Here is an 18,744-nt window from a genome sequence, read left to right as displayed (position 1 = left end):
TGAAACGTGGAATAGACGTTGAATTGACGTCTGTGTCCAGTGGGAAGACTCATGACAATAAACACCAACGTTTTGCGTTTTGTTTTTTACATGTCGCAAAAGCACCAACTAGAAATCTAGAATAATTTGATTAATTATTCAATAATGTGAATTCTTTTTTTTTACGTTGTATTTAAATGTAGTCCCCACCGGTGGTATTAAAAGTGAAAGCTTGTTTAAAATGGAGTCACGTGAGCCTTGAAAAGGTGCATCTATTTCTTAATAAACACCATCTGGCTGAACAAGCATGAGCTTTTCCCCTACTGTTCCCGGCGTCTGTTCGAAGTGTGTCGCTGCCAAACGTTTCCCCTTAAACAATTGTGTTACACTTATTCTGCAACACTTGGACACAGGGGGCCAACCCTTTGCTGCAACCTTGTTTTCTGTCATTAATACATACATGGCTGAGCATGTGGGGATGACGGTGGTTCGTTGGCTCCATACCGGCACATCGTTTTTGATTTACTCTCAGTAAATGAGGCATAGTATGCACAGGGAGTAATACGGGTGCAAAACAGTACGTGTCTTTGTGTCCGTATTCAGTGAGTGGAGAGGCCTTTTTAGCTCATATTCTGTATTCACAAGCACGCATGCAAGACGATGGCCAACAAGGTTCGAAGGGGTGAAATTAGGTATTAACCTCTCTCTCAGTAGCTTTGGGATGTTATGTTGTTGTTCTTGTCTTTCCACCTGTCCTGACTGGGCAAACTCCATTTCCAGTGGACGCGCCAATACCCACAAGTCCATCTGTTGAATGAAGGATCCTCCAACCACGGCCAAGTCATTATGGTTCTGGATGACACACCTGTGTGTCACAACTGCCGTATGGGCTTTCACTCACTCCTCCCATAAGGCCATTGGTGCCAGTCTCAGTGACAGACACTTACGAAGCCAAACAACCTGAGGGACTCTGGGCAGGCTTCTATTGAGGCCTTTCAACTGTCAAATTTCAAACGGTCCAACTTGAAACGGTCCTTGTATGGGATGATTGAATGATATTGATTTATTTCTACCATCTCCTATCTATTGTGCTGTTCTACCCCAGGGGGCGATGATGAGCAGGACTTTGACATTGAGAGGAACACAGGCAGCATCGTGATCGCCAGGCCTCTGGATGCAGGGAAGAAGTCCAACTATAATCTGACTGTACAGGTTACAGACGGGCATCAGGTCGCAACCACACAGGTGATACACATATGAAATACATTGTAAATTAGTAGTTATCATAAAACATTAGATTAAGTTTCTCTTCCTGTCTGTATGTCTCCTAGGCATATATCCGTGTGCTGGACATGAACGAGCATCGACCCATGTTCATGAAGTCCATCTACGAGGTCAGTGTACCGGAAGACACCTCTCCATGGAAGGACATCCTCCACATCTCTGCTCAGGACCAAGACAGCAACAGCAAACTCATCTACTCGCTCCACGGCAGCGTCCATCCAGACAGCCTGAAGATCTTCCATCTGGACCATAAGAGTGGTGTTCTGGTCATGACTGAGCAGCTGGACCGTGAGAAGCTTTCTGTGCACACCCTCATTGTGATGGTAATGTTGTTGATGTTTTTTAGTCATCTCCCTTTTACCATTTGAAAACATGGAGGATCTAAAGTACAGTGTATCTATCATAACAGTTTCACAAAGCGAAGTCATCTCTGTCTGATTATAGCAATCATTTTTTTGCTGGTTATCTAGTAATTTGATTTTGATTAAGATAATGTCCCTATACTGTCCTGCTCTCACCATCTCCTTTAAATGTGTAGGTTCGAGATCAGGAGATCCCAGTGAAAAGAAACTTTGTGAAGGCAGTGGTTTATGTGGAGGACTGCAACGACCACTCTCCTGCCTTCCTGGCGGCCGGCTATGAGGGAACTATCACCAATCTGGCTGCGGCTGGGACAGAGGTGCTGCGTGTCAAGGCTCTGGATAAGGACACGGGGAGCAACGCTCAGATTATCTACTCCCTTCACTCAGGTACAACACAGATCAGAGATTATGAGGGGTAGATTATGATGGAGAAGAATTGTGAAAAATCTTCAAATATGATTATCTATTTTTAGCATTCTTTATAAGAGTGCTATAGGATAAGTATATTACATATTTGAGAATGTTTTTAACTTGATTGATCACTCACATTCTGGGGTTGGCAGGTAGCCTAGTGGTTAGAGCATTGGACCAGTAACCAAAAGGTTGCTAGATCAAATCTCAGAGCTGACGAGGTAAAAATCGGTACTTTTGCCTGTGAACAAGGCAGTTAACCCACTGTTCACATATAGGCAAATGGGTTGACAATTTCAAACATTCAACAATATTTGTTGATTTGGTCTTTGATTCATCTTTCCAGGGAATGTGGACAACACCTTTGACATTGATGGCGAGCTGGGGAGTATCACTATCGCCAAACCTCTGGACAGCCTACCCCAGGAGCAGTTTCATCTGACAGTGAAGGCCACAGACCAGGGTTTTCCCCAGCACAGCGATCTCTGTTCTGTCTCCATCACCGTCCTGCTCTCAGACAGAACCCCTCCCAGGTTAATATGGATATAAACTACTATTATGTTGTTTCATAATTCTCAAATGCTTTAATTTGTAAATTGCATCAAATAATTCAACTTCAGGTACTGTTGATATTATATACTGCTTTTCTAATTGTTAATAAAAACCATTCTCTCTTCTCTTCTCTCTCCCAGGTTCCCCTCTGATGAGTTCTTCTCAGAAGTCAGTGAAGCCAGTCCTCTGGGAACTCCCGTGATCACTGTCTCAGCAGCCAGCCCATCCGCAGTCCACTACAGCATCAAAGATGGAGACTCTAACGGAACGTTCCACATCAATGCAGAGTCCGGAGTTCTCTCTGTCCAAGCAAGCCTCAACTTCGAGAGGTGTTTCTCTTACAAACTCAAAGTGCGTGCTAGCACCTCGGCAGGAGCCTCGTCAGATACGGTTGTTTACGTCTATGTGATAGATGAGAATGATAACCCTCCGGTGTTCCTCCAGGAGAAATTCCATGGCCAGATTAGTGAGTCTGCTCACATAAACAGCATGGTGATGGGGGAGAGCAACACACCTCTAGTGTTACGAGCCTCTGATGCTGACAGGGACTCTAACTCTCTCCTAGTCTTCCAAATCCTGGAGCCGGAAGCGATGAAAGTCTTCAAGATAGATCCCAGCATGGGTACACTCTCTGTGATATCTGAGGTTGACTTTGAAGAAACACCTGAGTTTCACTTCAGCATTCAGGTACGGGACTCAGGGGAACCGTCGCTGTACGCAGCAGAGCCAGCCAGAGTCACCATCCGTGTCCTGGATTTCAATGACTGTTCCCCCATATTCTCTAGGCCGGTGTACGAGTCGTCCATCATCTTCCCTCCCGTCAGAGAGATGGAGGTTGTACGGGTTACGGCACAAGATGCAGATTCAGCTGTCTCGTACAGCATCACAGAGGGCAACCTTCACGAGGCTTTTCTCATTCATCCTTCCACTGGTGCTATCTCTGTAAACAATGTTTCAGAGTTTAAATCCTTTTACCAGCTGCTGGTCAAAGCCTCTGACGGCCTGTACAAAGACCTTGCTACAGTTAAGGTAAACGTCACCAACATAACAGCAGGCGGCCATCTTCAATTTGAGCAGGGATTGTATGCAGCCACCATTGTGGAGAATACGATGTCGGTCAACATGTTAGTTGTTTTGAGAGCATCAGGTAGCTACTTGAACGAGCCTCTGATTTACTCTGTATTGAACCCAATGGGACGGTTTTCTATAGTCCCGACATCAGGGGTGCTTGAGACCACCGGCGTCCCCTTCGACAGAGAGGAGCAGGATGTCTATGACATAGTGGTGGAGGTGAGAGACATGAGGAGTCCCCCTCGCAGGGCAATAACCCACGTCAACATTTACATAGTTGACGTCAATGATAATCCACCAAGGTTCTTGAACCTGCCTCACTCCATGATGATCTCTGAAGACACAGACCTAGGAGATGTAATCTTTCAAGTGATGGCGTCCGACAGTGATCTTGGAGAAAATGGTTCTATTATGTACTTGTTGGAGGAGGATTTTGATCTCTTTAGGATAGACCCTTATGTTGGTGACGTGTCCCTTCAGCGGCCTATAGACTTTGAAGCTACTAATAAATATACCCTGACTGTCCTGGCCACAGACGAGGGCTCGCCCAGTTTGACCACTTCAGCAGAACTGAGTATCACGGTGAGAAATCGCACCAACCCCATTTTTCAGACTTTGCTCTATCCTCTAAAAGTCCCTGAAAACATATCTCCCTTCACCACCATCTTGCATGTACAAGCAAGAAACCCAGAGGGATATCGGCTTATTTACAATCTGGAAGAGGAGAATGCCTCGAAAAACTTTCACATAGATTTTAAAACAGGAGTGTTGAGTGTCACTGATTTGTTGGACTATGAGAGCCAGACAATGCATCTATTGACGGTACGAGCCACTGACTCTGTGACAGGCTCCTTTTCAGAGGCCGCTGTCGAAATAGAGGTTGAAGATGTTAATGATAACGCTCCAGTCTTCTCCAAGCTGACTGACACAGTGGATATACCTGAAGGATTACCCATAGGCACGTCTGTATTACAGATATCAGCCACAGATAGAGACTCAGGCAGAAATAGAGACTTAACCTTCCATATTATGGGGACGGGGGGAAATGAAACGGACTTCTTTAAAATAGACCCCCAGAGTGGTCTAATTGTTACGACACAGGTGTTGGACTATGAGAAGACAAAACACTTCCAGTTAAAGATCAAAGCCATAGATAATGGCACGAACCCGTTGAGCAGCGATGCCTATGTCACTGTTAACGTAACCGATGTCAACGATAACCCTCCAAACTTCTCCAAGACCCATTATCAGGCAACACTGGATGAATTGGCCAAATGTGGCCACATCGTCATAAAAATCCAAGCTTCGGACCCCGACACCAGAGACTTGAACAATCTACAGTATAAGATCCTCTCAGGTAATGAGGGAAGATACTTCGCCATCAATGAATCCTCCGGGATTATCTCCTTTTCTAACGTCTGCAAGAGAAATGTGGACCCATTCTACAACCTCACCGTGGCTGTGTCAGATGGAGTTTTCCAGAACACAGCCCCTGTGAACATTGATATGATGAACACTAATAAACACAGTCCCTATTTCAACAAAAACATCTACGAGGCGGAACTAGCTGAGAACGCTGAGGCTGGAACACGTGTGATTCGCCTGGCCGCTATAGACCCTGACGATGGACCTTACGGCAGCGTGGACTACACCATCATCAACAAACTGGCAGATGACAAATTCTCCATAGACAAGAATGGACAGATCATAACATCTCAACCTTTAGATAGAGAGAACCCATCCCAAAGAGTGATCGCCATCAAGGTGATGGCTAAAGATGGTGGAGGGAAAGTAGCGTTCTGCACTGTGAAGATTATCCTGACAGATGAGAATGATAATGCCCCTCAATTCAAAGCTACAGAGTACCAGGTGTCAATCCAGTCTACTGTAAACAAAGGCTCTCCCGTGATTCAGATAGTGGCATATGACGCAGACGACGGCAAAAATGCTGACGTCACCTACACTGTGGACGAAGCAGAGGAAGTGACTGAGGACATCATTGAGATCAACCCCTTCACTGGCATTGTCAGCGTCAAAGAGAGTCTGATAGGTCAAGAGAACAAGATATTCAACTTCAAAGTCAAAGCTCGGGACAGCGGATTACCATTCTTCAACTCCACGGTTCCGGTGCAGGTGAAAGTAGTCCCACCTGAGGTCCCTCTTCCGAAGTTCTCCGAGCCACTCTACACCTTCTCCGCAGCCGAGGACATCTCCATGGGAACAGAGATCGGGACGATCAAGGCCGACTCCGACATGCCAGTCATCTACAGCCTGGTCAATGGCAACACAGTGGAGAGTAACAGAGACAGAGTGTTTGCTCTGGATAAAGAGAGCGGTACTCTACTCGTCCAGAAGAGCATTGACCACGAGAAGACCAAGTGGTATCAGATAGATGTTATTGCTCAAGGCAACCACAATGGGACCGACGTAGCCTCGCTGGTGTCGGTCAGCATCCAGGTCCAGGATGTGAATGACAACGTGCCGGTGTTCGAGGCCAACCCTTACAAGGCCTTCCTGGCTGAGAACATGCCACCAGGAACCACCGTCATCCAGGTATGTTTTGTTTCAGATATATATTTTTTTCATTGATCGTATATTTTTGTAATTGAATGTTGTATACAATTCTTTACGATTTCTGTGTTCATATGATGTGCAAATCAAATTCTCATTTAGGGCAATAACAGTTTAGTTTTAATTAATTAATTAATCCATCTATCCATCCAGGTGACGGCCAACGACCCTGACCAGGACACTAATGGACAGGTGACCTACACCTTGGAAGCCGAACCCGATGACATCACCGATGTCTTCTCCATCGATAGTGAGAGCGGTTGGATAATTACTCTGAGAGAGACGGACTGTGAGACGACTCAGCACTACAGCTTCACAGTGGTGGCTACTGACCACGGGGGGGAGGTGAAGCTCTCTTCCTCGGTTCTGGTGGAGGTGACGGTGACTGACGAGAACGACAACCCTGCTCGGTTCACGGAGGACGTGTACCATGGGTCTGTCATGGAGAACACTAGGCCTGGGGAGGTCATCATGAGCCTGACGACCGTTGATATGGATGTGACTAAAGAGAACAAGCAGATCACGTGTTACATCACAGGTGAGTCTTGTTGATTGATTAATTTGGTTGATTGAATGATTGATCACATACACTTTTTTGAAGTAGTTTAATGGTAGTTTTTCAGGTCTATCAGCATTATGGACAACATTTTAATAAGAAACAGATGGGCACAGTATTTCTCCAGAGCAATATACCGTATCTACTATAACAAAGGCGTATTATAAAAGAACAATATATTGTCTATACTGGATCATTATAACAGAGAAATATATCTTCTATAATGGTTCATTCTAAGTGTAAAAGTGACTACATTGACAGGAAGAAATGTGATTGACATGATCAAACCCATATAGGCCCCCAGGTAGCATTGACATGCATGTATTACATTCAACTGTTTTTCCTTAGACGGAGACCCATTGGGCCAGTTCTCCATTGTGCAAGAGGGAGAGGAATGGAGGCTGGTCCTCAAAGAGTCTCTTGACCGTGAAGCTAAAGATAACTACTCCCTGAAAATAAGAGTTACTGACGGGAGATTCGAGGCCCCTGCCACTGTAGAGGTCCATGTTCTAGACATCAACGATAACAGTCCTCTGTGTGAGCAGGTATGTCAGTCAGCCATGACACTACAGTAGACACTTAGATTCCTGTAGATAGCGGTAACATGTTGTACCTACATAAGGGCTTTATAACAGTTCATACATACGTAACACGTTAATGAGCAGTAGCCTACCTAAAGCACGAATAAAATATCAACAACTGCAATTTGACCTAAGACGAAGCTAACTATCAATGTTTCTGTCCAGTTGCTGTACACAGAGGTCGTCATGGAGAATTCCCCGTCAAGCCTGTTCATACTGAAGGCTTCAGCGTCAGACCCAGACATCGGCACCAACGGACTAGTGTCCTACACCCTCCACGGTCCCAACGCAGACAAGTTCCATCTTAATCAAAAGACAGGTTAGAGACTACTTTTATGTGGAGTCTACAAAAATGGAGGTCCTAAGTGAAATCCATTATTTGTTTGGTTTGACAGATAGCATCTCCATTCTTACAAAATACTTAAACGGAGGTCTTCAAGAAGACAAGATGGTGCACTGTCAGACCACCATAAATAGTTGTTTTTTTCTCCCATGTTTGGTGCTTTGGCTTCTCATCAAACATACTTCCTGTTTGTCATAGCACTAGCCTAGCTTCATTATTGTAAGCCAATCAGAGCTCGTAATCTCAATAATTTGTCCTATCACAATACTTATATGCTAGAGAAGAAGCTTTGTCATGGCCTTCAAGTAATGGTTTGGCACTGGTAGAACTGTGAATGACTACCAGAAATGTAAATATGTTGTGATTTATTTGTACTTCTCATGGTTTCTTTTTGATAGATTTCAGTAAATATTTTGTCAACTGTGATGCTATTTTTAAAGAATGCATAGACTACTGTCTGGCCCTTTTTTCCCATCATTTTGAAATACTGTACCGGTCAAACGTTTGGACACACCGACTCATTGCAGGGTTTGTCTTCATTTTTTGCTATTTTCTACATTGTAGAATAATAGTGAAGGCATCAAAGCTATGAAATAACATATGGAATCATGTAGTAACCAAAAAAGTGTTAAACAAATCTACATATATTTTATGTTTGAGATTCTTCAATGTAGGCACCCTTTGCCTTGATGACAGCTTTGCACAGTCTTTGCATTCTCTCAACCAACTTGATGAGGTAGTCACCTGGAATGCATTTCAATTAACATGTGTGCCTTGTTAAAAGTTTATTTGTGTAATTTCTTTCCTTCTAAATGCGTTTGAGCCAATCATCTGTGTTGTGACAAGGTAGGGTTGGTATACAGCCCTATTTGGTAAAAGACCAAGTTCATATTATGGCAAGAACAGCTCAAATAAGCAAAGAGAAACAACAGTCCATCATTACTTTAAGACATGAAGATCAGTCAATCTGGAAAATGTAAAGAATTTTGAAAGCAGACCATCAAGCGCTATGATGAAACTGTCACTCATGAGGACCGCCACAGGAAAGGAAGACCCAGAGTTACCTCTGCTGCAGAGGATAAGTCCATTAGAGTTGTCTGCATCTCAGATTGCAGCCAAAATGCTTCACAGAGTTCAAGTAACAGACACATCTCAACTTCAACTGTTCAGAGGAGACCTGAATCAGGCCTTCATGGTCGAATTGCTGCAAAGAAACCACTACTAAAGGACACCAACAAGAAGAGACATGCTTGGGCTAAGAAATACAAGCAATGAGCATTAGACTGGTGTAAATCTGTCGTTTGGTCTGATGAGTCCAAATTTTAAATTTTTTGGTTTCAACAGCCGTGTCTTTGTGAGATGCAGAATAGGTGAACGGATGTTCTCCACATGTGTGGTTCCCACCATGAAGCATGGAGGAGGAAGTGTGATGGTGTGGGGGTGCTTTGCTGGTGACACTGTCTGTGATTTATTTAGAATTCAAGGCACACTTAACCAGCATGGCTACCACAGCATTCTGCAGCGATACGCCATCCCATCTGGTTTGTGCTTAGTGGGACTATCATTTGTTTTTCAACAGGACAATTACCCAAAACACACCTTCAGGTTGTGTAGGGGTTATTTGACCAAGAAGGAGTGTGATGGAGTGCTGTATCAGATGACCTGGCCTCCACAATCATCCGACCTCAACCCAATTGAGATAGTTTGGGATGAGTCGGACCGCAGAGTGAAAGAAACCAGCCAACAAGTGCTCCGCATATGTGAGAACTCTTTCAAGACTGTTGTAAAAGCATTCCTCATGAAGCTGGTTGAGAGAATGCCAAGAGTGTGCAACGCTATCTTCAAGGCGGCTACTTTGAAGAATCTAAAATCTAAAATATATTTTGATTTGAAACTTTTTCTTTACTACATGATTCCATATGTGTTATTTCATAGTTTTGATATCTTCACTATTATTATACAATGTAGAAAATAGCAAAAAATGAGTAGGTGTGTCAAAAATTTTGTCTGGTACTGTACATCTAAGGTTTTTTTCCCACCATTTTGATATATATCTCAGTGTGTTTTCCCACCATTTTGATATACATCTCAGTGTGTTTTCCCACCATTTTGATATATATCTCAGTGTGTTTCCCACCATTTTGATATATATCTCAGTGTGTTTTCCCACCATTTTGATATATATCTCAGTGTGTTTTCTCACCATTTTGATATATATCTCAGTGTGTTTTCCCACCATTTTGATATATATCTCAGTGTGTTTCACCATTTTGATATATATCTCAGTGTGTTTTCCCACCATTTTGATATATATCTCAGTGTGTTTTCCCACCATTTTGATATATATCTCAGTGTGTTTTCCCACCATTTTGATATATATCTCAGTGTGTTTTCCCACCATTTTGATATATATCTCAGTGTGTTTTCCCACCATTTTGATATATATCTCAGTGTGTTTCCCACCATTTTGATATATATCTCAGTGTGTTTTCCCACCATTTTGATATATATCTCAGTGTGTTTTCCCACCATTTTGATATATATCTCAGTGTGTTTTCCCACCATTTTGATATATATCTCAGTGTGTTTCCCACCATTTTGATATATATCTCAGTGTGTTTTCCCACCATTTTGATATATATCTCAGTGTGTTTTCCCACCATTTTGATATACATCTCAGTGTGTTTTCCCACCATTTTGATATATATCTCAGTGTGATATTCCCCCACCATTTTGATATATATCTCAGTGTGTTTCCCACCATTTTGATATATATCTCAGTGTGTTTTCCCACCATTTTGATATATATCTCAGTGTGTTTTCTCACCATTTTGATTTATATCTCAGTGTGTTTTCCCACCATTTTGATATATATCTCAGTGTGTTTCCCACCATTTTGATATATATCTCAGTGTGTTTTCCCACCATTTTGATATATATCTCAGTGTGTTTTCCCACCATTTTGATATACATCTCAGTGTGTTTTCCCACCATTTTGATATATATCTCAGTGTGTTTCCCACCATTTTGATATATATCTCAGTGTGTTTTCCCACCATTTTGATATATATCTCAGTGTGTTTTCCCACCATGTTGATATACATCTCAGTGTGTTTTCCCACCATTTTGATATATATCTCAGTGTGTTTCCCACCATGTTGATATACATCTCAGTGTTTTTCCCACTATTTTGATATATATCTCAGTGTGTTTTACAGTCAGTTTCTATCTATACATTTACTGTACTGTATGCCCTCTGCTCCACTAGGAGATAACTTATTCCTTCTAAGTCCATCTTTTATGTTCATCTAATTATTTGTCATTTTTATTTGTGACAGGGGAATTGTTCACTCTAGCCCAGTTGGACCGGGAGATGGTGAGGGAGTATGATCTGGTAGTTAAAGTCACAGACGGCGGAGGCCGCTCCTGCCAAGCAGACATCTTACTTATGATCCAGGATATGAATGACAACCCTCCCAAGTTCTCGAACAACCACTATGAAGTCACTGTGTTCGACAACACCACCATCAGGACACCCATCGCTGTCATCTACGCCAAAGACCCTGACACTGGTAAGTCATATTATTGAGATAAAATGAATAGAGTAGACATTCCCATTCTGAGGGATAGTCTGAAATGGGATTTGTTGATCTAGTTATTCTATTTCTATGGGCCAAAATGTAAAGAATCAGAATGACTAGAATGGACATTGACGTTTTGAGGTATGGTTCGAGGGGCTTTGTCTGACCTAGTAATTCTATTTCTATGGTCAAATCTAAATCTCCCCTTTATGTAGCAGAGGCTCTACACCAATATACTTACCAAGGTCATAACATAGAGACTATTCTCCTATCCCCCAGGTCATAACATAGAGACAGTTCTCTGATATACTTCCTGACCACCACCAACCCACCCTTCATCCACACAATATTTCATGAGCTTAAATCTGCCTGCCCTGTGGATATAACCACCGAGACTGCGGGTTATGAGTCATCAAATGCATCACTAATTTATGCATTGTTCGTGTGCCCGCTTATAAATATCTGGGCATCTGAATTGACGAAAAGCTATCTTTCAAAAATCATGTTGATGAGTTGGTTAAGAAATTAAGAATTCAAATAGACTTCTTCTATAGGAACAGGTTCAGTCTTTTGTTAAATAGTAGAAAACAAATAATTCAGTTAACATTCCTGATGGGTTTAGACAATGGCGACACCATCTATATGAATACAGCTGCCAATACACTGAAATCATTGGATGCAGTTTATCACAGTGCACTATTGTCACGCCCTGACCTTAGAGAGCCTTGTTTATTCTCTATTTGGTTAGGTCAGGGTGTGACTTGGGTGGGCAAATGTATGTTTCTATTTCTTTGTTGGCCTAGTATGGTTCCCAATCAGAGGCAGCTGTTTATTGTTGTCTCTGATTGGGGATCATACTTAGACAGTCTTTTTTCCCACCTTGGATTGTGGGATCTTGTTATTGTATAGTTCCTGTGTTAGCGCTACAAAACTTTACGTGTCGTTTATCTTTCTTGTTTTTTTTGGTGTTCATTTAATAAATTCAAAATGTACGCCTACCGTGCGGCACCTTGGTCCAATCCATCTTTAAACGATCGTGACAACTATGCTTTATTACGGGCAGCGGGTTCAGGACACATCGCATGCATTCTGTATCAGAAAGTAGGCTGGCCCTCTTTGAAGTCTCCGAGATCGAAATACATTGCTCTCATTTTGTCTATAAACCCCTCTTGCATAAACTTCCCCCATGCCTTACCTCATTGTTAACCTTCAAACACATACCTCATCATGTATTATCCTGAGGAACAGGGCCACTCCTGTAGGTGTGGAGAAACACACTATGGCTGTTTATTATTGATGTTTATTGTGGATGTTTATCATGGATGTTTATTATGGCTGTTTATTATGGATGTTTATTATTGATGTTTATTATGGCTGTTTATTGTGGATGTTTATTGTGGATGTTTATTATTGATGTTTATTGTGGATGTTTATCATGGATGTTTATTATGGCTGTTTATTATTGATGTTTATTGTGGATGTTTATCATGGATGTTTATTATGGCTGTTTATTATGGATGTTTATTGTGGATGTTTATTATTGATGTTTATTATGGATGTTTATTATTGATGTTTATTGTGGCTGTTTATTATTGATGTTTATTGTGGATGTTTATTGTGGATGTTTATTATGGATGTTTATTGTGGATGTTTATTATTGATGTTTATTGTGGCTGTTTATTGTGGATGTTTATTATTTATGTTTATTGTGGCTGTTTATTATTGATGTTTATTGTGGCTGTTTATTATGGATGTTTGGATGTTTATTATGGATGTTTATTATGGCTGTTTATTATGGATGTTTATTGTGGCTGTTTATTGTGGCTGTGTATTATGGATGTTTATTGTGGATGTTTATTATGGATGTTTATTATGGATGTTTATTATGGATATTTATTATGGATGTTTATTGTGGATGTTTATTATTGATGTTTATTGTGGCTGTTTATTATGGATGTTTGGATGTTTATTATGGATGTTTATTATGGATGTTTATTGTGGCTGTTTATTGTGGATGTTTATTATGGATGTTTATTATGGATGTTTATTGTGGATGTTTATTATGGCTGTTTATTATTGATGTTTATTGTGGATGTTTATCATGGATGTTTATTATGGCTGTTTATTATGGATGTTTATTGTGGATGTTTATTATTGATGTTTATTATGGATGTTTATTATTGATGTTTATTGTGGCTGTTTATTATTGATGTTTATTGTGGATGTTTATCATGGATGTTTATTATGGATGTTTATTGTGGATGTTTATTATTGATGTTTATTGTGGCTGTTTATTGTGGATGTTTATTATTTATGTTTATTGTGGCTGTTTATTATTGATGTTTATTGTGGCTGTTTATTATGGATGTTTGGATGTTTATTATGGATGTTTATTATGGCTGTTTATTATGGATGTTTATTATGGATGTTTATTGTGGCTGTTTATTATGGATGTTCATTATGGATGTTTATTGTGGATGTTTATTATGGATGTTTATTATGGATGTTTATTATGGATATTTATTATGGATGTTTATTGTGGATGTTTATTATTGATGTTTATTATGATGTTTATGTTTATTATGCTGTTTATTATGGATGTTTATTGATGTTTTATTGTGGCTGTTTATTATGGATGTTTATTATGGATGTTTATTGTGGATGTTTATTATGGATGTTTATTATGGATGTTTATTGTGGATGTTTATTATTGATGTTTATTATGGATGTTTATTATGGATGTTTATTATGGATGTTTATTATTGATGTTTATTGTGGATGTTTATTGTGGCTGTTTATTGTGGATGTTTATTATGGATGTTTATTATGGATGTTTATTGTGGATGTTTATTATGGATGTTTATTATTATGGATGTTTATTATGGATGTTTATTGTGGCTGTTTATTATGGATGTTTATTGTGGCTGTTTATTATGGATGTTTATTATGGCTGTTTATTATGGATGTTTATTGTGGATGTTTATTATGGATGTTTATCATGGATGTTTATTATGGATATTTATTATGGATGTTTATTGTGGATGTTTATTATTGATGTTTATTGTGGCTGTTTATTATGGATGTTTATTATGGATGTTTATTGTGGCTGTTTATTATGGATGTTTATTGTGGCTGTTTATTATGGATGTTTATTATGGATGTTTATTGTGGCTGTTTATTATGGATGTTTATTATGGCTGTTTATTATGGATGTTTATTGTGGATGTTTATTATGGATGTTTATTATGGATGTTTATTATGGATGTTTATTATTGATGTTTATTGTGGCTGTTTATTATGGATGTTTGGATGTTTATTATGGATGTTTATTGTGGATGTTTGGATGTTTATTATGTATGTTTATTATGGATGTTTGGATGTTTATTATGGATGTTTATTATGGATGTTTATTATGGATGTTTATTATGGATGTTTATTATGGATGTTTGGATGTTTATTATGGATGTTTATTATGGATGTTTATTATGGATGTTTATTATGGATGTTTATTATGGATGTTTATTATGGATGTTTATTGTGGATGTTTATTATGGATGTTTATTATGGATGTTTATTATGGATGTTTATTATGGATGTTTATTATGGATGTTTATTATGGATATTTATTATGGATGTTTGTTATGGCTGTTTATTATGGCTGTTTATTATGGATGTTTATTATGGATGTTTATTATGGATGTTTATTATGGATGTTTATTATGGGTGTTTGGCTGTTTGTTATAGATGTTTTTTATAGATGTTTATTATGGATGTTAATTATGGACGTTTATTGTGGATGTTTATTATTTTATTGTTCTTCATAATTGCCCGATGCATATTGTTTTGATACAGCTTTGATAAGGCCATTAACCCCTAGCATACTTTGGAAGAAACCCAAATTCGTTGTTCCAAACCAACCAGACTGTTAATTCCTATTCTCCTCCGGCAGATATGATCTCTGAGGTGAAATGTCATAGAGATAATAGTAGCTAGATAGTATCATGTCTCTATATGAAATAGTCTCTGCTCAGAACTACCAGACTGACTCCTATTCTCTCCTCTCCTTCTGCAGGTATAAACTCTGAGGTGAAGTATTCTCTACTTGAGGACAACAGCGGACACTTCTCATTGGAAGAGTTCTCCGGTATCCTGCGCCTGGAGAGGTCGCTGGCTGAAAACACACGGTCAACCTTTGAACTCAAGGTCAAAGCCACAGACCGGGGGCTTCCCCGACAACTGTACTCCGTTGCCACAGTTACGGTGCACGTTGTCGACCTGAGCGACTACCAGCCGGTGTTCCTGAGCCAGGAGTACTCCGCCCAGATCCCAGAATCCACCTTGGTAGGAACAGAGGTCATCAGCGTCTCTGCCCTCACTAGAGACGGGACCGAGACGGAACCCATTGTCTACTCCATCGTCTCTGGCAACGAGGGGGGAAGGTTCTACCTGCACCCGGCAACTGGTAAGGTTCTGTTCCGTTACTTCCTTGAGTTCCATGGGTCAGTAACATTCTGTTCCGTTACTTCCTTGAATTCCATGGGTCAGTAAGGTTCTGTTCCGTTACTTCCTTGAGTTCCATGGGTCAGTAAGGTTCTGTTCCGTTACTTCCTTGAGTTCCATGGGTCAGTAAGGTTCTGTTCCGTTACTTCCTTGAGTTCCATGGGTCAGTAAGGTTCTGTTCCGTTACTTCCTTGAGTTCCATGGGTCAGTAAGGTTCTGTTCCGTTACTTCCTTGAGTCCCATGGGTCAGTAAGGTTCTGTTCCGTTACTTCCTTGAGTTCCATGGGTCAGTAAGGTTCTGTTCCGTTACTTCCTTGAGTCCCATGGGTCAGTAAGGTTCTGTTCCGTTACTTCCTTGAGTTCCATGGGTCAGTAAGGTTCTGTTCCATTACTTCCTTGAGTTCCATGGGTCAGTAAGGTTCTGTTCCGTTACTTCCTTGAATTCCATGGGTCAGTAAGGTTCTGTTCCGTTACTTCCTTGAATTCCATGGGTCAGTAAGGTTCTGTTCCGTTACTTCCTTGAGTCCCATGGGTCAGTAAGGTTCTGTTCCGTTACTTCCTTGAGTCCCATGGGTCAGTAAGGTTCTGTGAGATTCCATGAGATTCCGTAAGGTTTCATAAAGTTTATTTGAGTTCATTTGTGCAAATTCACATATTTATGAAGCGCCAACCAATCTCTGTTTTAGTTGTCAAACCATTCAGTAGCTGGGTTGTGTATAGTTCCATCCCAAGAGTAATCATCCCACCCAACGGTTGTTTTGAACCCTAGAATATACACCAACATCAGCAAGAAAGAACTGGGAGCAGGCAGAGAAGCCCATTTATGAGGTTGATGCAACGCTAAAGGGTAAAAGCAAATACCCATTCACCTGGTCGTGCTGACTGCAATAAAGTACCATTTCTTGAATGTTTTGGCAGAGATAAGTCTGCTTTCTATTGCCACTCAGAAGTCAGATATCGGAGCAGCATTGCACAGCGAGGCAGAGAAGTGATTGAAAGTACATTGTCACTGCCGGTGTACTTTTGATAGATTTTGTAAAGGTTCTGCTGATATCCACTGTACAGCAACCAGCTACTCTGGAGGAGTATAACATAGTCAGTACGGTATCATACTGCCTGGTCCAGCACTGACATGCACCTATATACCGTACCTACTGTTTTCTCCCTGACTTCTCTTGGTGTCCCATTCATTACAAATCCTCCCTGGTTTGATCTACCTGTAGCAGGGCAAGGAGTCTCATAGAGGTTGGTTGGACTGAGTGAAAAAACTATCTCCGGGCTTGTCAGCAACTTAATCAATTTGTGTATATAGTTCCATTATCGCACCACACAGTTGTTTTGTTATCATTGCTACATGTGTCAAAGTAAAGAAGTGGCATTTGTAGTTATGTCGTATCTATGGAGACAAACATGGAAGCTTAATGTTATGTATTATATGTTGTATCTATGGAGACAGACGTGGAAGCTTAATGTTATGTATTAGATGTTGTATCTATGGAGACAGACATGGAAGCTTAATGTTATGTATTAGATGTTGTATCTATGGAGACAGACATGGAAGCTTAATGTTATGTATTAGATGTTGTATCTATGGAGACAGACATGGAAGCTTAATGTTATGTATTAGATGTTGTATCTATGGAGACAGACGTGGAAGCTTAATGTTATGTATTAGATGTTGTATCTATGGAGACAGACATGGAAGCTTAATGTTATGTATTAGATGTTGTATCTATGGAGACAGACATGGAAGCTTAATGTTATGTATTATATGTTGTATCAATGGAGACAGACATGGAAGCTTAATGTTATGTATTATATGTTGCATCAATGGAGACAGACGTGGAAGCTTAATGTTATGTATTAGATGTTGCATCAATGGAGACAGACGTGGAAGCTTAATGTTATGTATTAGATGTTGCATTAATGGAGACAGACGTGGAAGCTTAATGTTATGTATTAGATGTTGCATCAATGGAGACAGACGTGGAAGCTTAATGTTATGTATTAGATGTTGCATTAATGGAGACAGACGTGGAAGCTTAATGTTATGTATTAGATGTTGCATCAATGGAGACAGACGTGGAAGCTTAATCTTCTTTTCTTTTTTACTTTGGTCTTAGCTAGTCACATGAAAGCGAAAGTTTAGAGGTTTGAATGAGTTTGAATTCATGATTCTCTTTGTTGTTGTACTTCAGAGCAGAGCCCTGCAGTATGACATAGTACATTAGGTTGTTTTCTTTAGTTTGAAAAATAGTTTATCTAAATGTTGAAAGTGCGTGGGGCGACGGAGAGAAACAAAATGGTGCAGGTTGAGGCCATGTGGCAGAGAGAGATGCGGGCGCTGGAGATGTGTGTAGGAGGGAGTATGAGAGAGAGAAAAACAGAGAGAGAGAAAAACAGATGTGTGAGCAGGTGGGTCTGGGCAGGGGTGATGTTGTGGATGTTGGTGACCGTCTGTATGTTGCCATTTGTCTATGGATGTTTTGTATTGTTTTAAAAATTCTAAAAAAAAAAAATTTTAAAGGCAAATAGCACTGAGGCGTCCGGTACCTACCTACCTGCCTGCCTGCCTGCCTGCCTGTCTGTCTGTCTGTCTGTGATTTACTGATCACAGATGAAGGACAATATCCTAGCTACTCTGTTGAACAAGGGTCAGCTCTAGAAGTCTTTAACTAGCTCAGCAAACAGAGAATTGTACCTGTGTGATATAATTGCACATGTTGAAACCTGGTTTGGTTGTAAGAGGAACGTAGGTGGCAGTTATGTCTGTTGTTATGTTGTCATCTTGTCTTGTGTTTATGAAGTGTGTAAACCAGACTGGCAGACGGCCAAGGAACCCAGGAACTCTCTCTCTCTCTCTGCCCCATTTAAATGCAGAGAGATAGAGATAAAGAGATGGAAGGAAGGAAGGAGATGAAGGAAGTGAGGGAGAGGAGGGAGTAGTGGGAGA

The 18,744-nt window shown here is 40.4% G+C and overlaps 1 protein-coding gene across 1 annotated transcript in view; it reads left to right on the top strand.

The window, feature by feature from the left end:
- The window catches only part of LOC135545485 (protocadherin Fat 2-like), an 83,763-nt gene that overhangs the window by 27,121 nt on the left and 37,898 nt on the right, over positions 1-18,744 (top strand). The window contains 10 exon segments of the mRNA XM_064973116.1: positions 1,085-1,224; positions 1,311-1,586; positions 1,802-2,012; positions 2,383-2,569; positions 2,729-6,212; positions 6,384-6,768; positions 7,135-7,331; positions 7,533-7,686; positions 11,049-11,282; positions 15,364-15,753. Of these exon segments, the coding sequence (XP_064829188.1) occupies positions 1,085-1,224; positions 1,311-1,586; positions 1,802-2,012; positions 2,383-2,569; positions 2,729-6,212; positions 6,384-6,768; positions 7,135-7,331; positions 7,533-7,686; positions 11,049-11,282; positions 15,364-15,753 (5,658 nt within the window).

The sequence above is a fragment of the Oncorhynchus masou genome, chromosome 9 (genome assembly GCF_036934945.1).
Source record: "Oncorhynchus masou masou isolate Uvic2021 chromosome 9, UVic_Omas_1.1, whole genome shotgun sequence".
Classification (NCBI taxonomy): domain Eukaryota; kingdom Metazoa; phylum Chordata; class Actinopteri; order Salmoniformes; family Salmonidae; genus Oncorhynchus; species Oncorhynchus masou.
This window is presented reverse-complemented; position numbering and strand designations above follow the sequence as displayed.